The sequence below is a fragment of the Panthera uncia genome (genome assembly GCF_023721935.1).
Source record: "Panthera uncia isolate 11264 chromosome A1 unlocalized genomic scaffold, Puncia_PCG_1.0 HiC_scaffold_16, whole genome shotgun sequence".
In the NCBI taxonomy this organism is placed as follows: domain Eukaryota; kingdom Metazoa; phylum Chordata; class Mammalia; order Carnivora; family Felidae; genus Panthera; species Panthera uncia.
In genome coordinates, this window is record NW_026057576.1 from 5,768,731 (window position 1) to 5,794,509 (window position 25,779).

Here is a 25,779-nt window from a genome sequence, read left to right on the forward strand (position 1 = left end):
TTTTCTATTGACGTAAGAATTGCTCATATCCCAAATATTCCAACTTCCCATCTCTTTTCTTTTCTTTTATCCTAATTAACATAATTGATGATTCTTACATATGGCAACAGTTTCCTTCTGGTTGTTGGTTTTTTGTGTCTCTATTCCTTTAAATAATAGAACGTTATGAAACACAGTATGTGTATCTATTTGGTCAATTTGGGTATTTTCTTACAGTGAGAAGAGATAAAAGCTTAGTCTAATATCTTACCTATTGTGTTCTTTGTGTTGACTAATCTGTCTGCCATATGTCGTTTCTGTTATAGAAAAAAATCCATTACATCAGAAGTTCAGAGTGAATAATTCACATTATAATACAAGTCACAGTAGGTTTAAGAAAGAACAGAGGCAGCAAACCTGTCAGTCTCTTCTTTGTTTTGCCCTTATCTGACTCTCCTAAATGAGAGGTCATCTAAGGGAGGGGCTAAGTGTGGCCTCGGGAGACGGCTTGCCTTGGTTAACATCCCAGCTCTGCCTCTTACTAATGCAGGCTTCGCAGGTCACTAACCTGTCCGTGGCTCCATTTAAGTGAACACATGCAAACACACACACACATGCACGCACACGCACGCACGTGCACGCACATTTTACAGGGCCTCCTACATAATGAATGCTACTGAAAATGCTAGCACATTATAGGTTGCTTTCAATGACTATATTTATAGTTAAACACATAAGTAGCAATCGTGGATTTCGCTCCAATTTAGCCCAAGGCTTTAAATCAAGTTTGAGAAATTCTTTCCTATTATAAACTAATCAAAAGACCAGCAACCAAACAGATTTTCCTGATGTCCTATCTTTTTTTTTTTTTAAATGTTTTTTTCAACGTTTTTTATTTATTTTTGGGACAGAGAGAGACAGAGCATGAACGGGGGAGGGGCAGAGAGAGAGGGAGACACAGAATCGGAAGCAGGCTCCAGGCTCTGAGCCATCAGCCCAGAGCCCGACGCGGGGCTCGAACTCACGGACCGCGAGATCGTGACCTGGCTGAAGTCGGACGCTTAACCCACTGCGCCATCCAGGCGCCCCAACCTGATGTCCTATCTTAATAAGATATGAAGGAATTCGGCACAAGGATATGAATAACAAATAGTTAGCAATTTTGGAAAATGAGCATGAGGATTGTGAGTGAGGAGGAAGGGGCCTCTACTGGAGTGGCCCAGCTGTCTTTATGAGGTAGGGTCAGAGCAAACAGAAAGCAATCTTAAATGTCTCTCTTCTTTTCCTTCACAGCTAAAACCTGCAGGCTCTCGTGAAATTATAGCTCTGACAAGGTTAAAGGAGAAACGAAGTCACTGCACAATTCCTGACCTCTTAGGATCTTCACCTCTGGTTGCATTATATCCCCAAAGATACTATAGTTCTTATGACCACTATTAAGTCCTGCTGGTTTCTCAAACACACACACACACACACACACACACACACACACACACACACACTTTAAAATTTGAAACCTTAGAGTTTAATTCACATTTCACAACAACTACAGGTTTAAAGAATTATACCAGTTGCAAAACACGCAGCTAGGAAAAAGAGCAAGAAATACACCTCATGTACTCAAGGCAATAGTTTTGAGAACATTTCACTAACAGTAAACTTACATAATCTTCTACAATCTCTTTGATGCCTGAAATGGTAAGTATAATCATCAAAGGCAAGAGAGTTGTATATTTTCCCATTGGAGACACATCTGGAATTTGCTGCGAAAACAGAGTTACACTATGAATTCTATGATAAATTTTTCTTGTATTTTGCTTAACACTAAAAGCCAGGCTACTCGTAGCATACCCAGGACATGAAAACAACACACGGTGTTAAATAAAAAGAGACTCTTGGCACATCGAAACCATCCCTCGAGCACGGTGTGAAACATTACATTATGGGAAAGCCACCAGTGCGCCTACTTAACGCTTCAGTCATATGTCACCTTCCCAAGAGAATACTGTTATTACGTTTTGAATTCAGAGGCTTGGACTGTATTCTGAAGCTGACTGTATTTGAAGCTTTCAAAACTTAATTGTCTAAGATAGCATCCTTTCCAAACAGTTAAAGCCAGAAGGTCAGTTATCTTAACTGAATCTTGCTTCTTTTTGAGGTGGAAGAGAAATTTTTTGGAGGCCTGGGAGAATAACGTTGCTTGGGTACAAATTACCTGTGGAGAGGGCTCTGGGGCTATGCCCCACTGTTTAAAGATAGGAGAAATAAAGTGACAAGCAGACTGGCAGTTTTCTGATGGACGCAAGGGTAGATGAGGTTGTAAAGGAGATCCTTTAACAGATTTAGAACAGCTCTCAGGCCTGTATTTCTAGACTTGGGTCTAGAGAGTGGATACTCTCTATGCTGCCTTATTTCCTGCTTGTTATTTCTTTGTGCAGCCAAAGAGTATCTATTCTGAAGCGCTCAATAATTCTTGTGGTTACTTTAAAAGCAGTCAGACACAGAGGAAGAAAGGGAGAGGTTCTAGGATCGCTGAGGCTATCAATGAAACCTGCCATCCAAAGAACTTGCCTCTGCCTGACTTCTCCATCTCTCTGCAGTGCACCCCAAGCCCGTCATGTTGCTCCCAGGCCCCCCTCTCTCTTTTCCTCAGTTAAAGCCTCACCGGAGCTGGTCACTTCACTGTAGTTCCTGACTGTCACTGCCTTCTCACTACAGTCCAAGCTTCTGAATGTAGCTCACAAAGCTTCTCATTACCTGGCCTCGGCCAACATCTTGAGCTTCTTCTCTACACTCCAGACAAAATTTTTACCATTTCCAGAACATTTCACATGCTAGAGAAAATTTTAACACTTTAAATGTTCACAATGCAAAACATATAAGACCTTCTTGGAGAAAAGTCTACCTCTTTCCCTCCCCCACTGGGTCCCTGGTTCTCACAAAAGGCGACCAGTGTTTCCAGTTGCTGTGCCTTTGCTCACACGGTCTTCTGTGCCCCAAAGGTCTTCTCTTCTTCCACTGACCTCTACTTACTGTTAAGCTCCTCATTCTCTAGTCTTTGGCTCAAATGTCTTCTTTTTCAGTACCTTTTCCTGAACCACTCGCCCTCAAGCCCAGAGTAGGCTGTGTTCCCCTAGCACTTTATAAATATTTCTTACAGCACTTGTATGTTAAGACTACCTGCTCTCCAAAGGGAGAACTACGTCTGACAATTCACCCTTGAATTATTAATTTCATGCCCAGGTTTTGGTACACACTATGTGATCTCTATAAATTTGTGCTAATGCCAATCTTCTGTTTAAGGTCAATTCAACAGATTCATTAAATTCTTATCTCAAAGCTTGGCCGTTTTGAAGGCACTGTTTCTTTTCTTTTCTTTTTTTCTTTCTTTCAACGTTTTTATTCATTTTTGAGAGACAGAGACAAGGCGTGAGTGGGAGAGGGGCAGAGAGAGAGGAAGACACAGAATCTGAAGCAGGCTCCAGGCTCTGAGCTGTCAGCACAGAGCCAAATGCAGGGCTCAAACTTACCAACTGTGAGATCATGATCTGAGCTGAAGTGGGACAGCTAACCTACTAGCCACCCAGGTGCCCCTTGAAGGCACTGTTTCTATTCTCAAGGAATTTGCAGTTTGCCAGGAGAAATAAAACCAATTATAATGTATAGCACAGATTACTGCTACAGAAGATAAGGAAGGGAGAAATTAGCATGGGACATGGCATTTAGTGGAGTTTGGAGGAGGATGGTTTTGAGTTATGCCTTTAAGAGAATGGGTAGGGTGTAGCCAGATGAGTGCCTTCTGGGTTAGAGAATAGAATGAACCAAGGTCTAAAGAGAGGAAGAAAACTGAAGAATTGTGAGGAGACTTGCCTCTTAGACTGTGTTGGGTTGTAGGGTTCATGACAAAAACAAGGTTGAAGAAACAGGAATAAACCAGATTATGGAAGGCCTTGAATTTAAGTGTTTTGAAAAGATGTCATTCCTAAAAGAAAACACAGAGGGAAAGCTTCCAGACGTTGGTCTTGGCAAAGATTTCTTGGATATGACGCCAAAAGCACAGGCAACAAAAAAGCAGAAACAGACAAGTGGGACTACATCAAACTAAAATTCTTCTGCGCAACAAGGGGAACCATCAAAAAAACGCAAAGGCAGCCTACAAAATAGGAGAAAATATTTGAAAACCCTCCATCTGGTAAGGATATAGAAGGAACTCCAAATCAACAGGAAAAAAAATAATAATAATCCAATCACAGTGGGCAAAAGACTTGAATAGACATTTCTCCAAAGGCAACCTACAAATGGCCAAGAGGTACATGAAAAGGTGCTCAATGTCACTAGTCACCAGGCAAATGAAATTCACAACCACAATGAGGTATCACCTCACACATGTTAGGATGGCTATTAAACACAGAAAATAACAAGTGTTTGTGAGGATGTGAAAAAATTGGAATCCTTGTATGCTTCTGTTGGGAATATAAAATGGTGCTGCTGTTACAGAAAATAATATGGAACTTTTTCAAAGAAATTAAAATAGAACTACCATATGCTTCAGCCATCCCACTTCTGGGTATTTATCCAAAAGTTGAAACCAGGATCTTGGAGAGATAGCAGCACTCCCACATTCAGCGCAGAATTATTCACAATAGCCAAGATATGGGAACAACCTCAATGTCTGTCGATGGATGAGTGGATAAAGAAAATGTGGCATCTATACAATGGAATATTATTCATATTTTAAAAAGAAGGAAATTCTGGGACACCTGGGTGGCTCAGTTGGTTAAGCAGCCAACTTCGGCTCAGGTCATGATCTCGCGGTTTGTGAGTTCAAGCCCCGCATTGGGCTCTGCTAACAGTTCGGAGCCTGGAGCCTGCTTTGAATTCTGTGTCTCCCTCTTTCTCTGCCCCTCCCCTGCTCACGCTCTGTGTCTTTCTGTCTCTCAATAATAAATAAACGTTAAAAAAAATTATGAAAAGAACGAAGTTCTGCCACATGTAACAACGTGGATGAATCTTGAAGGCATTATAATGAAGTAAGCTATAGAAAGACAAATACTGCATGAATCCACTTATGTGAGATATCTAATGTAGTCAGATTCATGGAGTCAGAGTAAAATGGTGGTGTCAGGGTCTAGAGAGAGGGAGAGATAAGGAGTTGTTATTCAATGAGCATAAAGTCTAAGTTATGCAAGATTAAGAAGTCCTAGAAATCTGCTGTACAACAGATGTCTATGGTTAACACTGGTATATCATACACTTAAAATTGTTAAGGGGGTAGATCTCACATTAAGTGTTCTTACTGAAATATTAAAAAAAGAAAAGAAAATTAGCCATTTCAAACTAGCATTTGGACTTTCTTTAAACTCTTTCTTTTAATATAATGAAATTATCCTCTCATGGAGGTGGCATACATTATAAAAGTTAGCCCAATAATATCTCATTAATGATCTAAATCAGGAAGAACTGTGGGCCAGTTCATCTACTGGGCATCAACACGTTTTTCATCCCCCAAATGAGAATTTCGAAGTCTTACTGAGTAACTTAAATATTGTAAGAAGAGAGTTCTCTTCTTGCCGTGTTTCAATTTATTCTGTACGTTCAATTTTTATTTCAGCTAAATGAGCTTTTTACATTTTTCTTTTTTAAAAAAAGCATAATCCAGTAATGTGTTCAGGAATATTACCTGCAATATAGTAATGAACAGGAAGAAAGCATTAGCAGCTTTGCTAAACTGCAGATACAGATATCGAGGGAGGAATGACCATATGCTGTACTTGGCTGTGCTGTAGGCAAAAAGAAAATTACCACTGTCAGTTCACACTCTGAACTCTAAAAACACCAAAGGAAAACCCAGAAGTGGATAAAATATTATTATAAAACACTGACTCTTTTCTGAAGATTTTTTTGTCGTTTTTGAACACTCATTGTTACCTGAAAACAATGTCAGGATAAAGAAAGAATTTTCTCCATCTGAGGAACTAAGAACTACGAATACAATAGACAAGCAAGATGTATTCCACATTTTCTAATGGCCTGTAATTCTTATAACAGAACTCCTAATCAGCATCTGTCTTATAGTTCAAGGATAACAAGAGCCAGCAATGTTTCTCCCTTCTCTCCCTCCCAGGAGCTTTATCATTAAAAGTTATCTTAAATCCATCTACCCCCAAATGCCTAGGCCATGTCATGGACAAAGAAAACCATCACGGGTGTGTTTCTTTTTTTCTAATGAATCTACTACATTTAAACATCAGAAAGGGGCGCCTGGGTAGCTCAGTCAGTTAAGCCTCTGACTCTTGATTTCAGCTCAGGTCATGATCTCACAGTTCCTGAGATCAAGCACGGCGTAATGCTCTGCACTGACAGTGTGGAGCCTGCTTGAAATTCTCTCTTTCCCTCCCTCTCTCTCTCTCTCTGCCTCTCCTCTGCTTGCATTCTCTCTCTCTCTCTCCCCCCCCCGCCCTGCTTTCTCTCTCTCTCTCAAAATAAATAAATAAACTTTTAAAAATAACCGGAAAGACCAGGAGTTTGGGGAAGATGGCAGAATAGGAGAAACCTGAATCCACCTCGTCCCACAAACACACAGAGATAACAGCTCCATCACATAGAAAAGGCCACACCAAAAAGGGCAGGAAAGGCAGAGCTGCATTTGGGAACCAAATCCCCAGCACAACTAGCCGCAAATGGGAGAGACAGCACAAGTTCCAAAAAGCAAAAGGATGTGACCCCACACAGGGCACCCCCAGCCCTGGGGACCCACACTGATGAGTCCCCATAAAATCTGGCTTGAAGGCCAGTGGGGCTTCAATCCAAAAACTTTAAAATTCATCAGGCTTAACTGTGGGAGAGCCAGAGAGCGAGGGAAAGCTGAGTCCCTGCCCTTAAAGGGCCGGCATACTAAACAATCCAGCCCAAGGCCCAATACAGAAGCAGCAGTTTGAAAAGCACATGGGGTATACATGAAGATTTACTGACTAATCTTAAAACATGTGCCTGGAGGGGCAGGAATCTGCATGAGATTTTTCCAGGAACAAGAGTGCTGGCAGAAGCCATTTCTCTTTCCTTCCCCCAGGCTAGAGAGCCAGATGCTTGTGGGAGCCAGCAACACTCTTCATCCACCTTTCTAGCATCATGTGCCCCAGCCCAGCATTTCCCTGTGGACCCTCCCCATCCGGCCCGCCTGATTCTTCAACAGGCATCCCAGCAAAGCAGCTGCTGCCCAACAGACCCTGCGAGCAGCTCCCACAGGGACCAGCACCGCTCCAAAGGGACTCCTGCCCTGAAGAGAGGGAGACATAACCCCATATAACAACATGCCCACAGTTTCTGCAGCCAGGCGTCTTGGCTGGCTCTGCAGAAAGCAAGCCCTGCCCTAGGGTGCATGTGCAGCTATGGCAGAAAGGCCAACTGCAGACAGGTTGGCTGACTGCTGGCCCTGCCCACCAACAAGCCCACAGTAGCCACAGACATGCCTCTCCACAGTGCAGGGAGCAAACCCTGTCCAGGGCACCAACAGAAGAAAAAATGGGTCATTGCAGCTGTCTGAACTAAGAATAACAGAGGCCCAGCTATAAGTGGAGGGTGCAAGACAGCCCACACAGGAGACACCCCTGGAGGATGTTGTCCTGGGGACCAACGGAGATTTGCACTATAGGCACCACTCCTATTAAAGACTGCTACATTCAAGTCCAGGAGATGTAGCCAACCTGCCTAATACACAGAAATAGACACAGAGTTACAAAATCAGGAGACAGAAGAATATGTCACAAATGAAAGAACAAGACAAAATCATAGGAAAAGACCAAAATGAAACAAAAATAATATGCTAGATAAAAAAAAAAAATCAAAGTAATGGTCCTAAAGATACTCAGAGAACTTGAGAGAAGAGTGGATGAACTCAGTGAGAACTTCAAAAAAGAGACAGAAAATGTGAAAAACCAGTGAAAGCTGAAGAATTCAGTAACAGAAATTAAAAATACAGTAGAGGAAACCACAAGCAGATTACAGGATGCAGAAGAACAGATTAGTGATCAGGAAGATAGGGTAATGGAAATCGACCCAGCTGAACAGCAAAAAGAAAAACCAGTAATAAAAAATGGAAATAGGTTAAGGGAACTCTGCGACATCATCAATAACATTCAAATATAGAGATTTCAGAAAAAGAAGAGAAAAAGAAGGGGGCAAAAAACTTATTTGAAGAAATAATAGCTGAAAACTTCTCTAATCTGGGGAAGGAAACAGACACCCAGATACAGAATGCAGAGAGAGTCCCTAACCAGATGAACCCAGGGACGTCCATACCAAGACATATAATAATTAAAATGGCAAAAAAGTAATGATAAAGAGAATTTTTTAAAAAGCAAGAGACAAGCAGAGAGTTACATAAGAAGAAAACCCCATAAATCTATCATGTGATTTTTCAGCAGAAACTACAGGCCAAAGGGGGTAGCATGATAGATTCAAAGTGCCAAAAGAAAAAAAAACAACAAAAACCTACAACTAAGAATATTCTATCCAACAAGTTTACCATTCAGAATAGAAAAAGAGATAAGGAATTTCCCAGACAAACAAAAGTTGAAGGAGTTCATCACCACTAAACCAACCTTACAAGAAATGTTTAAGGAAATTCTTTAAATGGAAAGAAAAGGTCATGTAAGAAGAAAATTATAAGAGGAAAAATTTTCACAGATAAAAGCAAACATATAGTAAAGGTGGTAAATAACTCACTTATACATGAGTATGACAGCTAAAAGACAAAGGCAGTAAAATCAGTTATCTACAGAAAATTGGTTAAGAGATACAAAATATAATGATGTCAAATATGACATTATATACATAAAACATAGAGGGGGTGTAAAAATGTACAAATATAAAAATATAAAATGTACAAATATAAAAATACCAAAAAAATGCTTTTATTTTGTTTTTAATTTTAATGTTTGTTTATTTTTGAGAGGGAGACAAAGACAGAGACAAAGCTCAAGCAGGGGAGGGGCCGAGAGCGAGAGAGAGAGAGAGCTACAGAATCTAAAGCAGGATCCAGGCTCTGAGCTGTCAGCACAGAGCCCAACGTGGGGCTCAAACCCACAAGCTGTGAGATCATGACCTTAATTGAAGTCAGATGCCTAACCAACTGAGCCACCCAGGCACCCCTAAATTTAGTGCTTTTAGAATGTGTTTGAACTTAAGTAACTATGAACATAGACTACAACATACATAAGATGTCATATATTTGATCCTGGTGGTGACCACAGATCAAAAACCTACAACAGATACATAACCAATAAAGAGAAGGAAATCCAAGTATAACACTAAGGAAAGCCATCAAACCACAAGGAAAGAGAGCAAGAAAAGAATAAAGGAACAGAGAACAACTACAACACCAACCAGAAACAACAACATGGCAATAAATATCTCAATAATTAAATGTGAATGTACTAAATGCTCAAATCAAAATACATAGGGTAACTGAATAAATAAAAACAAGCAAGACTCATTTATAAGCTTCCCTACAAGAAACGCACTTTAGACCTAGAGGCACATACACACGGAAAATGAAAGGATGGAAAAACATATACTATGCAAATGGAAGCCAAAAAAAAAAAAAAAAAAAAGCTGGGGTGGCAATACTTAAATCAGACTAAATAGACTTTAAAACAAAGACTACTGCAAGAGACAAATAAGGACACTACATAATGATAAAGGGATTAATCCACCAAGAGAATATAACAATTGTAAATATCTATGAACCCAACATAGGAGCACCTAAACACAAAAAGCAAACATTAGCAGTAATAAAGGAAGAAACTGACAGTAATACAGTAATAGAAGGGGACTTTAATACTCCACTTACATCAATTAATAGATTGTCCAGACAGAAAATCAACAAGGAAACAGTGTCTGTGAACCAGATCAGACTAGATGGACCTAACAGATATAAACAAAACATTCCATCCAAAACAACAGAATACACACTATTTTCAAGTACATGTAGAACATTCTCTAGACTAGATGACATATCAGGGCACAAAACAAGTCTCAATAAATTTAGGAACATTCAAATAATCTCAAGCATCTTTTCTGACCAAAATGGTATGAAACTAGAAATCAATTACAAAAAAAAAAAAAAAAAAAAAGAGCTGGAAAAAACACAAACCCATAGAGGCTAAACAGTATGCCCCTAAACAACCAATGGATCAATGAGGATGACCTCAGTTTGGCTTGTCTGGCATTTTCCTCCTGCTCAGAGTGAGGTGATTTGTTGGGATGGAACACAGAGGTAAAGTGGACTTCTCGTCACATCATGTCAGGGTCCCCATCATCAACACCATTTATTGCTGCTAATGAAAAACTCAAAAAATACATGGAGACAAATGAATTGAAAACACAATTTTCCAAAATCTTTGGGACACAGCAAAGCCTGTTCTAAGCAGGACGTTTATAGTGATTCAGGCCCACCTCAAGAAATAAGAAAAAAATTCCAAACAACCTAACCTTACACCTAAAGGAGCTGAAAAGGAAGAACAAACTAAGTCCAGAGCTAGCAGAAAGAAGGAAACATAAAGATTAGAGTGGAAATGAATAAAATGAGACTAAAACAATAAAGATAAATGAAATCAAGAGCTAGTTCTTTAAAAAGATAAAGTTGATAAAGTATAACCAGACTCATCAAGAAAAAGAGAAAATGACTCAAATAAAATCTGAAATGAAGGAGAAGAGGGGTGCCTGGGTGGCTCAGTCCATTAAGTGACCAACTTTGGCTCAGGTCATGATCTCTCAGTTCATGGGTTCAAGACCCACAACGGGCTCTGTGCTAACAGCTCACAGCCAAGAGCCTGCTTCAGATTCTGTGTCCCCCTCTCTCTCTGCCCCTCCACCATTTGCACTCTGTCCCTCTCTCTCTCAAAACATGAATAAACATTAAAAAATTAAAAAAGGAAAAAGAAAGGAGAAAAACCAACACCACAGAAATACAAAGGATTATAAGAGAATATTATGAGAAATTATATGCCAAAAATTGGACAACCTAGAAGAAATTCCTAGAAACATACAATCTTCAAAACCTGAATCAGGAAGAAATAGAAGATCTGAGCACACAGATTGCCAATATTGAAATTGAATTAGTAACCAAAAAACTCCAAACAAACAGAGGTCCAGGACCAGATAGCTTTACAGATGAATTCTGCCAAACTTTTAAAAAAGAGTTAATACATATTCTTCTCAAACTATTCCAAAAAACAAAAGATGAAGGAAAAGTTCCCAATTCATTCTACAAAGCCAGCATTACCCTAACACCAAAACCAGACAAAAACACTACCAAAAAGAGAAAACAACAGGCCAATATCTCTGATATGAATAGACTCAAAAATCCTCAACAAAATATTACCAAACTAAAACCAACAATACATTAGAAGAACGATTTACCACAATCAAGTAAAATTTATTCCAGGGATGTAAGGGTGGTTCGATATGTACAAATCAATCAATGTGATACATCACATCAACAAGAGAAAGGATAAAAACCATATTATCTCAATAGATGCAGAAAAAGCAACTGACAAAATATAACATCCATTTTTGATAAAAACTCTCAATAAAACAGGTTTAGAGGAAACATACCTCAACATATTAAAGGCCTTATATGAAAAACCCACAGCTAAAATTATACTCAATGGTGAAAAACTAAGAGCTTTTCTTCTAAGATCAGAAACAAGAAAAGGATGTCCACTCTCACTAGTTTTATTCAACAGATCACTGGAAGTCCTAGCCACAGCAATCAGACAAGAAAAAGAAATAAAAAGCATCCAAATTGGTAAGGAAGAAGTAAAACTGTCACTATTTGCAGATGACACTATATTTGAAAAACCCTTAAAACTCCACCAAATGACTATGAGTAATGATAATTTAGTAAAGTTGCAGGATACAAAATTACTATACATAAATCTGTTGTGTTTCTATACACTAATAACAAAGCTGCAGGAAGAGAAATCAAGAAAAAAAAATCTCATTTACAATTGCACCAAAAATAATAAAATATCTAAAAGTAAACTTAACCAAGGAGGTGAAAGACTTGTACTTTGAAAACTGTAAAATATTGATGAAAGAAATTGAAGATGACACAAATGGCAAGATATTTCATGATCATGGATTAGAAGAATCAATATTGTTAAAATGTCCATACTACACAAAGCAATCTATGCATTTAGTGTAATTCCTATAAAAACACCAACATTTTCACAGAACTAGAACAAACAGTCCTCAAATTTGTATGAAATCACAAAAGACCCCAAATAGCTAAGGCAATCTTGAGAAGGAAGAACCAAACCAGACGTATCACCCTCCCAGATTTCAGGATGTACTACAAAGCTATAGTAATCCAAACATTATGGTACTAAAGCTATAGTAATCCAAACATTATGGTACTGGCACAAAAACAGACACTCAGGCCAATAGAACAGAATAGACAGCCCAGAGGTAAACACACACCTATTTGGTCACTTAATCTATGACACGGGAGGCAAGAATATAAAAAGGGTAAAAGACAATCCCTTCAATAAATGGTACTGGGAAACTGGAAAGCTACATGCAAAAGAATGAAACTGGACCAATTTCTTACATCATACACAAAAATAAAATCAAAATGGATTAAATACCTAAATGTAAGACTTGAAACCATAAAACTCCTAAAAGAAATGTCCATTTGGTTTATATACACAATGGAATACTACGTGGCAATGAGAAAAAATGAAATATGGCCTTTTGTAGCAACATGGATGGAACTGGAGAGTGTGATGCTAAGTGAAATAAGCCATACAGAGAAAGACAGATACCATATGGTTTCACTCCTACGTGGATCCTGAGAAACATAACAGAAACCCATGGGGGAGGGGAAGGAAGGAAAGAAAAAAAAAAAGAGGTTAGAGTGGGAGAGAGCCAAAGCATAAGAGACTGCTAAAAACTGAGAACAAACTGAGGGTTGATGGGGGGTGGGAGGGAGGGCAGGGTGGGAGGGAGGGCAGGGTGGGTGATGGGTATTGAGGAGGGCACCTTTTGGGATGAGCACTGGGTGTTGTATGGAAACCAATTTGACAGTATATTTCATATATTAAAAAATAAAAAAAAATAAAAAATAAAAAATAAATAAATAAAATAAAAAAAATAATAATTAAAAAAAAATAAATAAAAAAAAAAAAAAAGAAATGTCCATTTGGCATTGGACGTAGAAATATTTTTCTAGATATGTCTTCTCTGGCAATGGAAACAAAAGCAAAATTAAACCATTGGGACTACACCAAAATTAAAAGCTTTTGCACAGTGAAGGAAACCATCAACAAAATGAATAGGCAACCTACTGAGTGGGAGAAGATATTTGCAAATGACATATCCAGTAAGGGGTTAACATCCTATGTATATAAACTTATTCAAATATAAATGTATTCCCCTCAACCCCCCCCCAAATTAGTGTGATTAAAAATGGACAGAGGACCTGAATAGGCATTTTTCCAAGGAAGACATATAGATGGCCAACAGACAGATGAAAAGATGCTCAACATCACTAATTATCACGGGAATGCGAATTAAAACCACAATAAAATATCACTTTACACCTGTCAGAATGACTATAATGAAAAATCACAGTAACAAGGATGTGGAGGAAAAGGAACCCTCATGCACTGTTGGTGAGAATGCAGTTTGGTACAGCCACTATGGAAAACAGTATGGAGATTTCATGAAAAATTAAAAATATATTTACCATATGATCTAGTAATTCATTACTGAATATCTACCCAAAGAAAACAAAAACACAAATTCACAGATCTATATGCACCCCTATGTTTATTGCAGCATTATTTACAATAGGCAAGATATAGAAGGAACTCAAGTGTCCGTCCACAGATGAACAGGTAAAGAAGGTATGGTATATATCAAAATGGAAGGACCTAGAGGGTATAATGCTAAGTGAAATAAGTCAGCCAGAGAAAGACAAATACTATATTATTTCAGTCGTATGTGAATATAAGAAACCAACAAAGAGAAAAGAGGCAAACAAAAAACCAGAAACTTAAATACAGAAAAATAACTGGTGGTTGCCAGAAGGGAGATGAGTGGGGGGATGGGTGAAATAAAGGGGATTAAGAGCACACTTACCCTGATGAGCACTGAGTAATGTATACAATTGCTGAATCACTATATTATACACCTGAAAACTAATATAACACCATATGTTAAGTATACTTCAATCAAAAAAATAAAAAAAGCCTAATGCTAAATTCCCCAATGTAGGATAATGGTGGAGAACTCAGCAGCTCTGTGAGGTTTCACTGCAAAGCACTTTACCTTGGGAATGCAAACTGGTGCAGCCACTCTGGAGAACAGTATGGAGGTTCCTGAAAAAGTTAAAAAGAGAACTACCCTATGACCCAGCAATTGTACTACCAGGTATTTATCCAAAGGATACAAAGAGTAGTGATTCAAAGAGGCACATGCACCACAATGGTTACAGCTGTCAACAACAGCCAAACTGTGGAAAGAGCCCAAATGTCCATCAGCTGATGAATGGATAAAGAAGATGTGTGTGTGTGTGTGTGTGTGTGTGTGCGCGCGCGCGCGTGCATGTGCGCGCATGTGTATTTAATGGAATGTTACTCAGCCATCAAAAAGAATGAAATCTTGCCATTTGCAAGATGTGGATGGAGCTAGAATGTATCATGCTAAGCGAAATAAGTCAGTCAGAGAAAGACATATGACTTCACTCACATGTGGAATTTAAGAAACGAAACAGATGAACATAGGGGAAGTGTAGGAAAAAGAAAATAAGATGAAAACAAGAGGGAGGCAAACCATAAGAGACTCTTAACTGTAGACAACAAACTGAGGGTTGCTGGAGAGGTGTTGGGTGGGGGGGATGGGCAAAATGGGTGATGGGCATTAAGGAGGGCACTTGTTGGGATGAACACTGGGTGTTATATGTAAGTGATGAATCGCCAAATTCTACTCCTGAAACCAATACTACACTATATGTTAACCAACATGAATTTAAATAAAACCTTGGGGGGAAGAAAGGAAAGCACTTTTACCTCCTAGGTATTGCTAAAGGGCACTCTCGATTGGCAGTGGGCTGCATGGTACTGCTATGAACAGGAGGAACAAGTGAGAGCAGAGGCCAATTCAGAAACAGAAACCTTGAGGGTGAGATGAAGACACAGCCTATTCTTGGTAGTGAACTTGAGAATTCAAAGTTTCTCAGGGTTTGAGACAACTGTTACAGCCTGAAGTATCTACACCAAGCGTATTTTGCAGGTGAGGACCACATCCTCCTCCTTCCTCTCCTCCCAGCTACACACACTTCTCACCTGATGGAGTTTTTGCAGAAGTTGTTCCTAATGGGCTCATTGAGGTAAATGGTGCGGACTTTGGACACGTCTGATCCTTGCAGAGACTGTTGGCAGCCCATCTTTTCCTCCACCTTCTGACAGATTAAAGAGAAATCAACAGGTCCTACAACAAGAAGGCAAAGGAATGTTACCCAGAAGTGCAACTGAAATCAGGCTCCAGGGAACGCATCAAGTGCATTGCCTGTTGGACCTCTGTTGAGTCCCCAGGGAGGAGACTGTTGCCCTAGCCTCCAGTTCTTCACCTGTCGCATCCATTTCTCCAGGGACCAGACATCCAAGACCTCCCCTGTCACCCTGTATTGGCGAGGCGGTTCTGGTTCCCTCATGGCTACCACATCCCCATTCCCTCCCCAGCCCTGGAGGCTCTGGGTGGGCACTGACACTCAGCCCAGGCAGGAGACTGGGGAAGATGCAGTGAGATAGGGCCCAGCAGCTGGCCTCAGAAAAAGAATGGGCGAGGAGAGAAGGTGAATAGGGCTGGGGGAAGCGGAGGGGAGAGTGTCTTGGCTGAAGAGCAGTAGCTCCATGACCAGAGGGCAGCCCCCTGACCAAGATGGCCTTAACATTCCCCTCAGCTTGACTAAATTGGAAATAGATGTCTTCTTGTCTCTAGTCCCCGAATTCCCTTTCCTTTTTACTAACGTGAAGCATTTCCTTTGGAAAAGGTGATTGTATGTTGTTATTCTACTCCCTTTGAAATGTATAGAAATGTCCTGAAAAGCCCCTTGCCAGCTTTAAGATCCATGGGAAAGCTTTTCTCAAGGACCTGGGAGATCCCTGAAATGTAATCATCAAAGAAGTTCTCCATTCCATGGCAGGGTAGGAACCTAACTTCAGGGGGTGCCTTGCTCGAAGTGTAAAATTCTCACAAGTCATGAAGATAAGAGAAAATGTAGTTATTCTTTGGGTAAAGCCAGTTAGCAGACACAGGTGGCCAACAATCCTCCTCCTTCCCCACCCCAGCTTTTTAAAACTCCCCCACCTTTGTTTCAGCCAAGGTGAGCTCAGTCTCTCTCCCCTATTGAAATAGCCTTGAATAGTCTTCCTGGCCACATTAACTTCACCCAGGTAACATATATTTTGATATCTCCTACCCCCAAAATAAGTGAGATTTTTGACCAAGGGGCCAAGGAAAGTCTCATTTGTTTCTGACAAGAAATAGAGGCTAGTGTGCCCTCAACAGTAAGAAGCATTTTTATGTCTGAGCCCATGTACCCAGTTTTCCTCAGACTTGCCCAAGGTCCTGTAGCGCAGGATTAATAGGGATATTCAAGTCCTTGAGTCACGAACTTTCTCACCATCACTGTATGTTTAGTAAGAGAGCGATTTCTCTTCAAGCGTTTCCCTAACAATGCATCCATGTGTGAGGGTGAAGAAACAAAAAGTGAGTTACAGTTTACTAAGGGGCTGCTGATGAAAATAAACAAAGCTCTAAACACCTGACTAGACATGTGTGATCTTCAAGGCTATCAACAGGCTTCAAGGAGGAGCCCGTTGACCTGCTGCTACCTGACAGAAGGGTGCTGGTGACCAAGTGTCCCCAGTTGAAAGGCCTGAGCCTTTAATGTCCCGGCTCACACACTAGGTGCCTCTCACCACACCAACATGTCTCTTCAGCAAATAACTGGTCTCTTAGAGTGGCCCCATTAAATTGTATAATAGTAAAAAGTGAGCCAACATAGAATCTATGAAAACGTAATGCAGCCCTTTGCCCATAAAAATGACAAAGCCTAAGGAACAAAAGACAAAGGAAATTCTTGTTTGCACATCAAAAGAATTAAGTTACAAAACACACAGAAAATACATTTCCTGTAAAAGAAATTAAATATGGCCATTATGAAACAAGAAGTCAAAAACAGAAATACTAAATTATTTTTTGAAGTGATAATGAAACTGCAGAAGAATTTTTAATGTGACCTGAAAGAGCTCAGAAAAGAAATGAAAGAGAAATATCTTAAGAAAAAGGAAAGCCACCTTAGAAGCAACTAAGATAACAGAGAGCTGAAAAGAGGCATGTCCTGCACAGACTATGAAAACTAAGCAAAATGAAAAAGAGCACAGATGATAAAGAACTGGAGAAAAATTATAGATGTGGGACAAAGGATCCAATGTATGCATATTTCTTGTCCTTAAGAAATTTAAAACATGAAACAAAAATATTGAAAGTCATAGTAGAATAGATCTTTCTTTAATGAGAACAAAACAACTAAGAAAAATCTAACACAAATTCCAAGACACTTCCTGGTTAAGTTCATTGGACTTTAAGAAAAAGGAAAAAAATCATTATTAGACCAGCAAATCATTTATGAAGTTTGGAAAGAGAGGGACTATTGGGGCCCCACATAGAAGTCATCACTGAGGCAGGAGACCAGATGTCCTATCAAGAAATGAATGAAAAGCTGGTAAACAAGATGTAGAAAGCAGTGATTTACCTGGTAATCATAGGCCATCTTATTGTGACCGAACTTTCTGTTGACACAGCTTAAAATGGTGACTTTTTTTTTTTAAGGCTTTTTAAATTCACTACTCAAGCGAGTAGCTTTATCAAGCCAAATTTTCATCAAAAACAAAATTCAAGAGAATTAAGTAAAAAATTCAAAAAGCACCTTCCTCCTGAAGAAATGTGCCAATTAACACCAAAATTAACTGTGGGGAAACAGGGGTTCTATAAGGCAAGGCTCGGGTCATGCCCAAGATAGAGACTCTGAGAAAACGTCATAGTCACAGAAACTCATCTCAGGGTCAGGGTGAAGTTGAAAGAATGGCTGTCCCATTATCCATTCAACCACTCCCACAGGGCCTTGGTATAATTCTGACAAAGGAGAGAGAGACAGAGAGAGATGGGAGGGAGGGAGCTTTCTAGCAGAATAACCCAAACTGGCATCATCAGAGTTGGCCAAGAAATCTCAAGTACTGTCAGTTTAAGATGGTTCAGAATTAGTAGTGCTACAAGGTAAAAGCAGATAAAAACACATACAAAGAGAGGGAGAGAGAGAGAAATAGGGCAAAAGCAGTATGTTGGCAGATGATGGCTATGAATTTTTCACAGAGGCAAGAAAACCAAGACATCTCAAACAAAGTAAGTCAAGAATAATATTACACTTGGATTTATAGTGAAAATGCAGAAAAATCAAGACAAAGAGGAAATCTTAAAAGCGGCCAGAGAAAAATAAGAGGAAGGAATGTTTCCCCAAAATTTTATGAAACTGCATTATGACACCAAAACCAGTCATTACAAGAAAAAAAACAGTACAAATTCAAATCCATTATAAGCATGAATATAAAAATCCTTAGCAAGAAATCAAGTCTACCAATATGCAAAACGATTACACACCATGACTTTTATGCATTGAATTGCATCTTCACACCAAAAAATGATCCGTTGATGTCCTAACCCCCAGTACCTCAGAATGTGACTTTATTTTGAAATAAGTTGTCTCAGTCTGCTCAGGCTGCTCTAACAAAATACCACAGACTAGGTAGCTCATAAACAAATTTATCTCTCACGGTTTTGAAGGCTGGGAAGTCTGAGCTCAAGGTGCCAGCATGGTGGTTTTGGTGAGGGCCACCTTCCTGGTTCGTAGCTGGTGCATTCTCATTGTGTCCTCACACAGTGGCAGGGGCTAAGGACCTCTCTGGGCCCTCTTATATAAGGCATCGATCCCATTCGTGAGGGCTCCTTCATGCTTCAGCACCTCCCAAAGGCTCTATCTGCTAACACCCTCACCATTGGTGCTTAGGATTTCAACACATGGATTGGGGGGAGGGGGCCACAATCGTTCAGACCACAGCATAAGGTCCTTGCGGCGTTACCCAAATTGCGATAATGTCATAGGGTGGACCCTAACCCAGTATGACTAGTATCCTTATGAAAAGGGGAACTTCGGTCACAGAGACAGACACACATATAAAGAGAAGACAATGCGAAGAGACAGGAAAATGCCACGTGAACATGGAGGTACCAAGTGGAGTCGTGCTGCTGCAAACCGGGGAACACCCGGAGCTACGAGAAGCTGGAAAAGGCAAAGGATGACCCTTCTCCTATGTATTTCAAGTGGAGTGTAGCCCTGCTGACCTTGATCTTACACTTCTATACTTGAGAATTCTGAGACCATAGATTTCCATTGTTCTAACTAAGTCACCCAGTTTGTGGCACTTTCCCTATGACGAGCCTAGGAAACTGACAATGACCTAGTGGGGTTTATTCCAAGAAAGGACGTTTGATTCATCATTTGAACATAAAATGATGTAATTTATCATCTCGAAAGACTAAAGGGAAAGAAAACAAACCCTATGGTAATCTCAACAGGTACAGAAAAGGCATTTGACAAAGTTCAACATCAAATGATCAAAACTCTCAGCAAGCCAAGAAAATCGGGGAAGTTCTTCAACCTAATGAAGGATATCTGTGAAAAACATGCAGCAAATATCAGACTTAATTGTGAAAAACCAAATGCTTTCTTCCTAAGACTGGTAATGATACAAGACTGTCCTTCCTCACCGCATATATACAGTATTGTACTGGAGGCTTTATTCAGTGCAAAAAGGCAAGAAAAGTAAAATTCAAAGAGAAAGGAAAGAAAGAAATAGAAGTCTATTGACAAACTACATGATGGCCTACGAAAAATACTCTCAAAGTATCTATTTTAAAAACTGTTCTAGTGTAACATGTAAAAAAAAAAAAAACCTTGGAAATTAAGACTCCCATCTTCATAAAGAGAAAAAAAAAACATGACTAAACTGAAAACCAATGACTCTTCTTATATCCATCAGAGAATTGAGGTCACAGGGCAAATTGCCAGCCCCAAATCTAAAGAGATAGGTGAATACAGAGAACCAGAATTTATCTCTGGAGCCCACAACTGGCAGAAACATGTAGAGGGTCATTGATTAATTGCAGAAGGCTTAACCATGCCCCAGATTTGAGATAAAGTCCTAGAAGGGGACCTTAAGGAATACCACTAGACTCTCAGGGTTAAGATCAGAGAAAAGTCCCCTCATGCTTCCAGTAAGGGAAAGGGAAAAGGGACCATTGTAAAATATGCTCAGCACACTGTGTTCTCCTCAACAAGGGCTTGTCCTCAAGGAAAAGTGTTTTACCAGAGCCTCATCAACATGGGAGAAGGGAAATACCTAACTTTAGCTCTTTCTAGTCTTCCTGTCTTACTTAAAAGAAAAACACCCTAAAAAGCACTTGTGAAGAACAAAACCAAATCAAAGGATTATCACAGCTGGAAGAAGTGGCTAAGAACCTATTTAAGAAGGAGTCTCTAGAGAAACCAAAATACACAGTGAATCTACAGCTGCATATGTAACAGTTTCCAGGGGTAGGGAGGGGGAGGCTAAAAACTAGCTTAGCAAACTCCTACACATAAAGTGAACAAAAAAAACCCCACATCGGAGTGGGTGGGAAAGGCTGACACCACCTTCCTACAAACCCCACTCTAGGTATGGCAACCCACAATCAGGAGGGAACTCAAAAAACCTGAGCTTCTCCCTGATGCATGAAGGGTTTGAACCCTACATGTGGCACCTCGACTTTCACCTGCACCCTAGAAAGGAGCCCCCAAAACATCTAGTAGGGCTTGCATCCCTGAGACTCACAAGGCTATGGTGAACTGAGAAAACTGTTCTTAAAAGGTCTCACATGTGCAAACACCCACCCCAGGGCCGAGCAAGAGGCGGCCAACTAAAACGTGCCTAAGCTTTCTGTTAAAGAGATTTATTTTCTCATGTTAACGCACTGGCCTACGGGGCTGACATCTACGTTAACACACATCTGGGGGTCTGCCGAAATTCTCTCCAAACACGGAGGCCTGTGGGCGCAATCTTTGCTCTCCCCCTTTGCCTCACTCCAGCCCTCTGCTATCTCCTAGAGTGGAGCCTGTACCCCCGCCTGGTGACTTCATTTTTACAGCTGGAGGGCTATGCTCATGGGTCCCACTGGACCGTAACCAATGGAGAAAGAGTTTGCACCCAGTTTGCACCCCCAATGTCACAACAGAGAGACAACAGACTGAGGAGCCCAGGCTCTCTGTGAAGCAGGCCAACTAATCTTCACAGGAGTGATCTGAGTGGCAGGGTTCTAATCCAACACATATCTAAAGACTCAGTCATCCTCTCCAGAGACCGTGGAGGGTGGGTTCTGTGTTTGTACTCTGCCACCCTCAGAGCACCAATATTTCCCAGAGGGGAGCTTTTACACACAGCTGGGACCCCAGTTTGTACATCGGTGCCCCAGTTTTTGTGACTGCCACTCAGCGGATGCTGCTTGACTTCCTGGCTCTGGTGGCCAGTGGGGGTTGCATTCCTGGGTCTCATGGGATGGGACTGTAACGATCAGAGAGAGCTGGTTCTCGGCCAGCACCACTCTCAGGGCGTGTCACAGGCAGCACATGGAAACACATGCCCGGTCGTTCTGCGGAAAAGGCCCATCTGCCGGTCCTGGAGCTTCAGCCTGAGGGCAAGCTACTGGTTTGGCACACAAGGGGCCTGATGAAGTACTCTGCAGATACAGAAGCTGGTGGATGCTGTCTGTGTGCTCTCCCTCTGCCTCACTCCGGGTTGCCAGTATCTGCCAGAAAGGAGCTGGTACCCTCGCCTGGCACTTCAATTTTTGTGACTGCTTCCCAGGGGACACTCTAGGTTGCCTGGCTCCGGAGACCAGCAGGACTCATGCTTGTGGGTCCCATAAGGCTATAACCAACAGAGAAAGAGTTCTTAACCAACGACCATCCCCAGGGCAGGGCAGAGTGGCAACAGTCTGTGAAACAGGCCTGTTAGCTTTATAGCTGCAGCCTGGGGGACAGCCTTCTAATTAAGCACATGTCTAAGGGCTAACTGGAATCCTCTCCAGAGACCTCAGACGGTGGCACTATCTTTGCAGCTGCTACCCAGGGGACGCTTCTAGATTGCCTGAGTCTGGTGGCCGGGGGAGCTTACACTCACGGTCCTGAAGGACTACACATATTTGTATACATTAAAAACTGCCACCTGAGGGTCTATCTACCAAGCAGGAAATAAAGACACTAACTTTAAAAGATGTCTGCACACCCATGTTCAATGCAGCATTATTCACAATAGGCAATATATGGAAACAACCTAAGAGTCCACTGGTGAATGAATAATAAAGAAAATGTGGTGTATATATACACAATTAAACATCATTCAGCCATAACAAAGAGGAAAGTCTTGCCATTGGCAATGACATGGATGGACTTGAGGGCAGTACGCTAACTGAATTAAGACAGAGAAAGACAAATACCGTATGATCTCACTTACATGTGGGAATCAAAAACAAAAACAAACAAACAAGCTTGTTCAATAAGAACATTGATGATGGCCAGAGGTGGCGATGGGAGATGGGCAAATTTTTAAAGAAGGTCAAAAGGTACAAACTTCTGGTTACAAAATAAGTAAATCCTGGGGATGTAACAAGCAACATGGTGACTATAGTTAATAATACTGTATTGCATATTTGAAAGCTGCTAAGAGCAAATCTTGAAAGTTCTCATGACAAGACTGAGTGCCTGGGTCGCTCAGTTGGTTAAGCGTCTGACTCGGCTCAGGTCATGATCTCACGGTTCGTAGGTTCAAGCCCCGCATCGGGCTCTATGCTGACAGCTCAGAGTCTGGAGCCTGCTTTGGATTCTGTGTCTCCCTCTCTCTCTGCCACTCCTCTGCTCATGCTCGGTCTGTCTCTGTCTCTCAACAATAAATAAATGTTAAAAAAAAAAAAAAAAGTTAAAAAAAAAGTTCTCATGACAAGAAAAAAAATTTATAACTATGCATGAAGACAGATGCTAACTAGATTTGTGGGTGATCACAATATATACAAATATTGAATCATTATGTTGTACACCTGAAACTAACGTTATAGGTCACCTATATCTCAATTTAAAAAAAAAAAAACACTTAAATTTAGAATTACCATAGGATCTGGGAATTCCACTTTTAGATATATACCCAAAAGAATTAAAAGTAGGGACTCAAAGGGTGCCTGGGTGGCTCAGTCGGTTGAGCATCCGACTTCAGCTCAAGTCATGATCTCACGGTTCGTGGATTCAAGCCCCGTGTCGGGCTCTGTGCTGACAGTTAAGAGCCTGGAGCCTGCTTCAGATTCTGTTTCCCCCCTCTCTCTCTGCCCCTGCCCTGCTCATGCTCTGTCTCTGTCTCTCAAAAGTGAATAAAGATTTAAAAAAAAAAATGTTTAAGTAGGGACTCAAACAGAAACTTGCACACCAGTGTTCACAGCAGTATTATTCACAATGGCCCAAAGGTGGAAACAATCCAAATGTCCGTCAACAAATGACCTGATAAACAAAATGTGGTATGCACATATAATGGAATATTACTCAGCCTTTAAAAAGAATGAAATTCTGATACATCCTACATGGATGAAACTTGTAAATATTATGCTAAGTGAAACAAGGCGAACACAAAAGGACAAATACTATGATTCCACTTATATGAGGTACCTAGAGTAGTCAAATCCATTGAGACAGCAAAAACTAGACTGGAGGTTACTGGGGACTGGGGGAAAGGGAAAAGGAGAGTTATTGTTTAATGGGTATGGGGCTTCTGTCTGGGATGATGAAAAAGTTCCTCAAATACACAGTGGTGATAGTTGCATGATTTTGTGAATGCATTTAACGCTACTGAATTGTAAACTTAAAAGTTATTTGATGTAAGAGACTTTTAAAGATAGAAAATAAACTAAGGGTTGATAGAGGGAAGTGGGTGTGGGATGAGCTAGATGAGTGATGGGCATTAAGGAGGGCACATGTTACAATGAGCACTAGGTTTTGTATGTAAGTGATGAATCACTGAATTCTACTCCTGAAACCAATACTGCACTGTATGTTAACTAACCAGAATTTAAGTAAAAATTTGAAAAGAAAAAACACAAAACAAAAAGTGGTTTGAATGGTAGATTTTCTGTGTCTTTAACCATAATAAAATAATAGGCGATAGATATTATAAAACTATTATAATTAAACAGTGACTAGGAACAGAATAAGCCAGGAAAAGTGATCATCTATACTGGAGAATAATGAGTGGCATTATTAAGTCTTCAGGAAAAGAAAGGCCATTCTGTAAATTGTACTGGACTAATTGGTTAACAGTATGGGAGGAAATTATGTCTCTAATTTCCATCACTTACAAAAATACATTTCAGATAGGCTAAATTGTCTAAGTATGAAAAGCAAAATTTCAAATATTTAAAAGGAAGAATGAAATCTGTATGAGATCAGGGTATGGGAAAGATTACTTCAAAAACGTTCAAAAGCACAGACCATAAAGGAAAATACTAATTAATCTGACTTCATGAAAACAAAGAATATTTTGTGCATTAAAATAGTAAAACAGGCACCTGGGTGGCTTTGTTGGTTAAACGTCTGACTTTTGATTTCAGCTCAGGTCAAGATCTCCAGGTTCATGGAATTAAGCCCCACCTTGGGCTCAGAATAAATAAACATTTAAAAATAATAAAAAATATATATTTTTTAAAAAAGAAAAAATAATAAAACATTAAAAAATTTTAAAAACAAACCACATACCACTAGAGTATATTTTAATGCATATAACTGACACAGGTTTTCTACCCAGATGTTTTAAATGATTCCCACAAATCAATAAAAAAAATATATAAAAACATAAGGAAAATGTATGAATTGGCAATTAATTTAGAGAAAGATAAAAGCAAAATAAATATATGAAGATAGCTCAAATTCAATCAGGCTAAAGCTAAATACCAAAGAGCATGACAAGGGTGGGTGAGGGCATGGGGCATTAGAAACCCGGAGGGGACAGGTGGGAGTATAAATTAATAAAAGCATTTTAGAGAGTAAGTGAAGACTGCAGGTGTCCCACAATCCAGTACAGTAGTCGCCCCACATCCAGGGGCGATGGGTTCCAAGACCCCCAGTGGATGCTTGAAACCACAGAGAGTACCAAGTCTTATAACAACGATGTTATTTGCTATGCATACACACCTATAGAAGTTTAATTTGTAAGTTAGGCAGGGTAAGAGATTAACAGCAATCATGACAAAATAGACCAATTAGACCAACATACTGTAACACAAGTTATGTGGATGTGGTCTCCCTCTCTCTCTCTCTCTCAAAATATCTGAAAGTACTGTACTGGCCTTCTTCTTGTGATGATGTGAGATGTTAAAATGCCCACATGATGAGACAAAGCAAGATGAATGATGTGGGCATCATGACCTAATGTCAGGCTACTAGTGACCTTCTGACCGTGCGTCAGAGGAGGGTCCTCTGCTTCTGGACTGTGGTCGACCACGGATGACTGAAACCATGGAAAGCAAAACCACAGTTAAGAGGGCACCACTGTATTCCCATTTCTAAATATAACTTTTAAAAAATAACTCATATGTGTATATAAG

At 40.2% G+C, this 25,779-nt stretch overlaps 1 protein-coding gene across 4 annotated transcripts in view; it reads right to left on the reverse strand.

Moving 5' to 3' along the window:
• Nucleotides 1-25,779, reverse strand: part of LOC125933671 (phospholipid-transporting ATPase IB-like) — a 222,555-nt gene that overhangs the window by 183,418 nt on the left and 13,358 nt on the right. For 3 of the 4 annotated variants that reach the window (XM_049646742.1, XM_049646740.1, XM_049646741.1), the window contains exons 2-5: nt 15,330-15,474; nt 5,660-5,759; nt 1,644-1,742; nt 251-296 (exon numbers count right to left, since the gene is read on the reverse strand). In XM_049646742.1, coding sequence (XP_049502699.1) covers nt 251-296; nt 1,644-1,742; nt 5,660-5,759; nt 15,330-15,430 — 346 coding nt within the window. In that variant the 5' untranslated portion in view covers nt 15,431-15,474. The remainder of the gene's footprint in view (nt 1-250; nt 297-1,643; nt 1,743-5,659; nt 5,760-15,329; nt 15,475-25,779) is intronic. The other variant, XM_049646743.1, reaches the window with a different exon arrangement.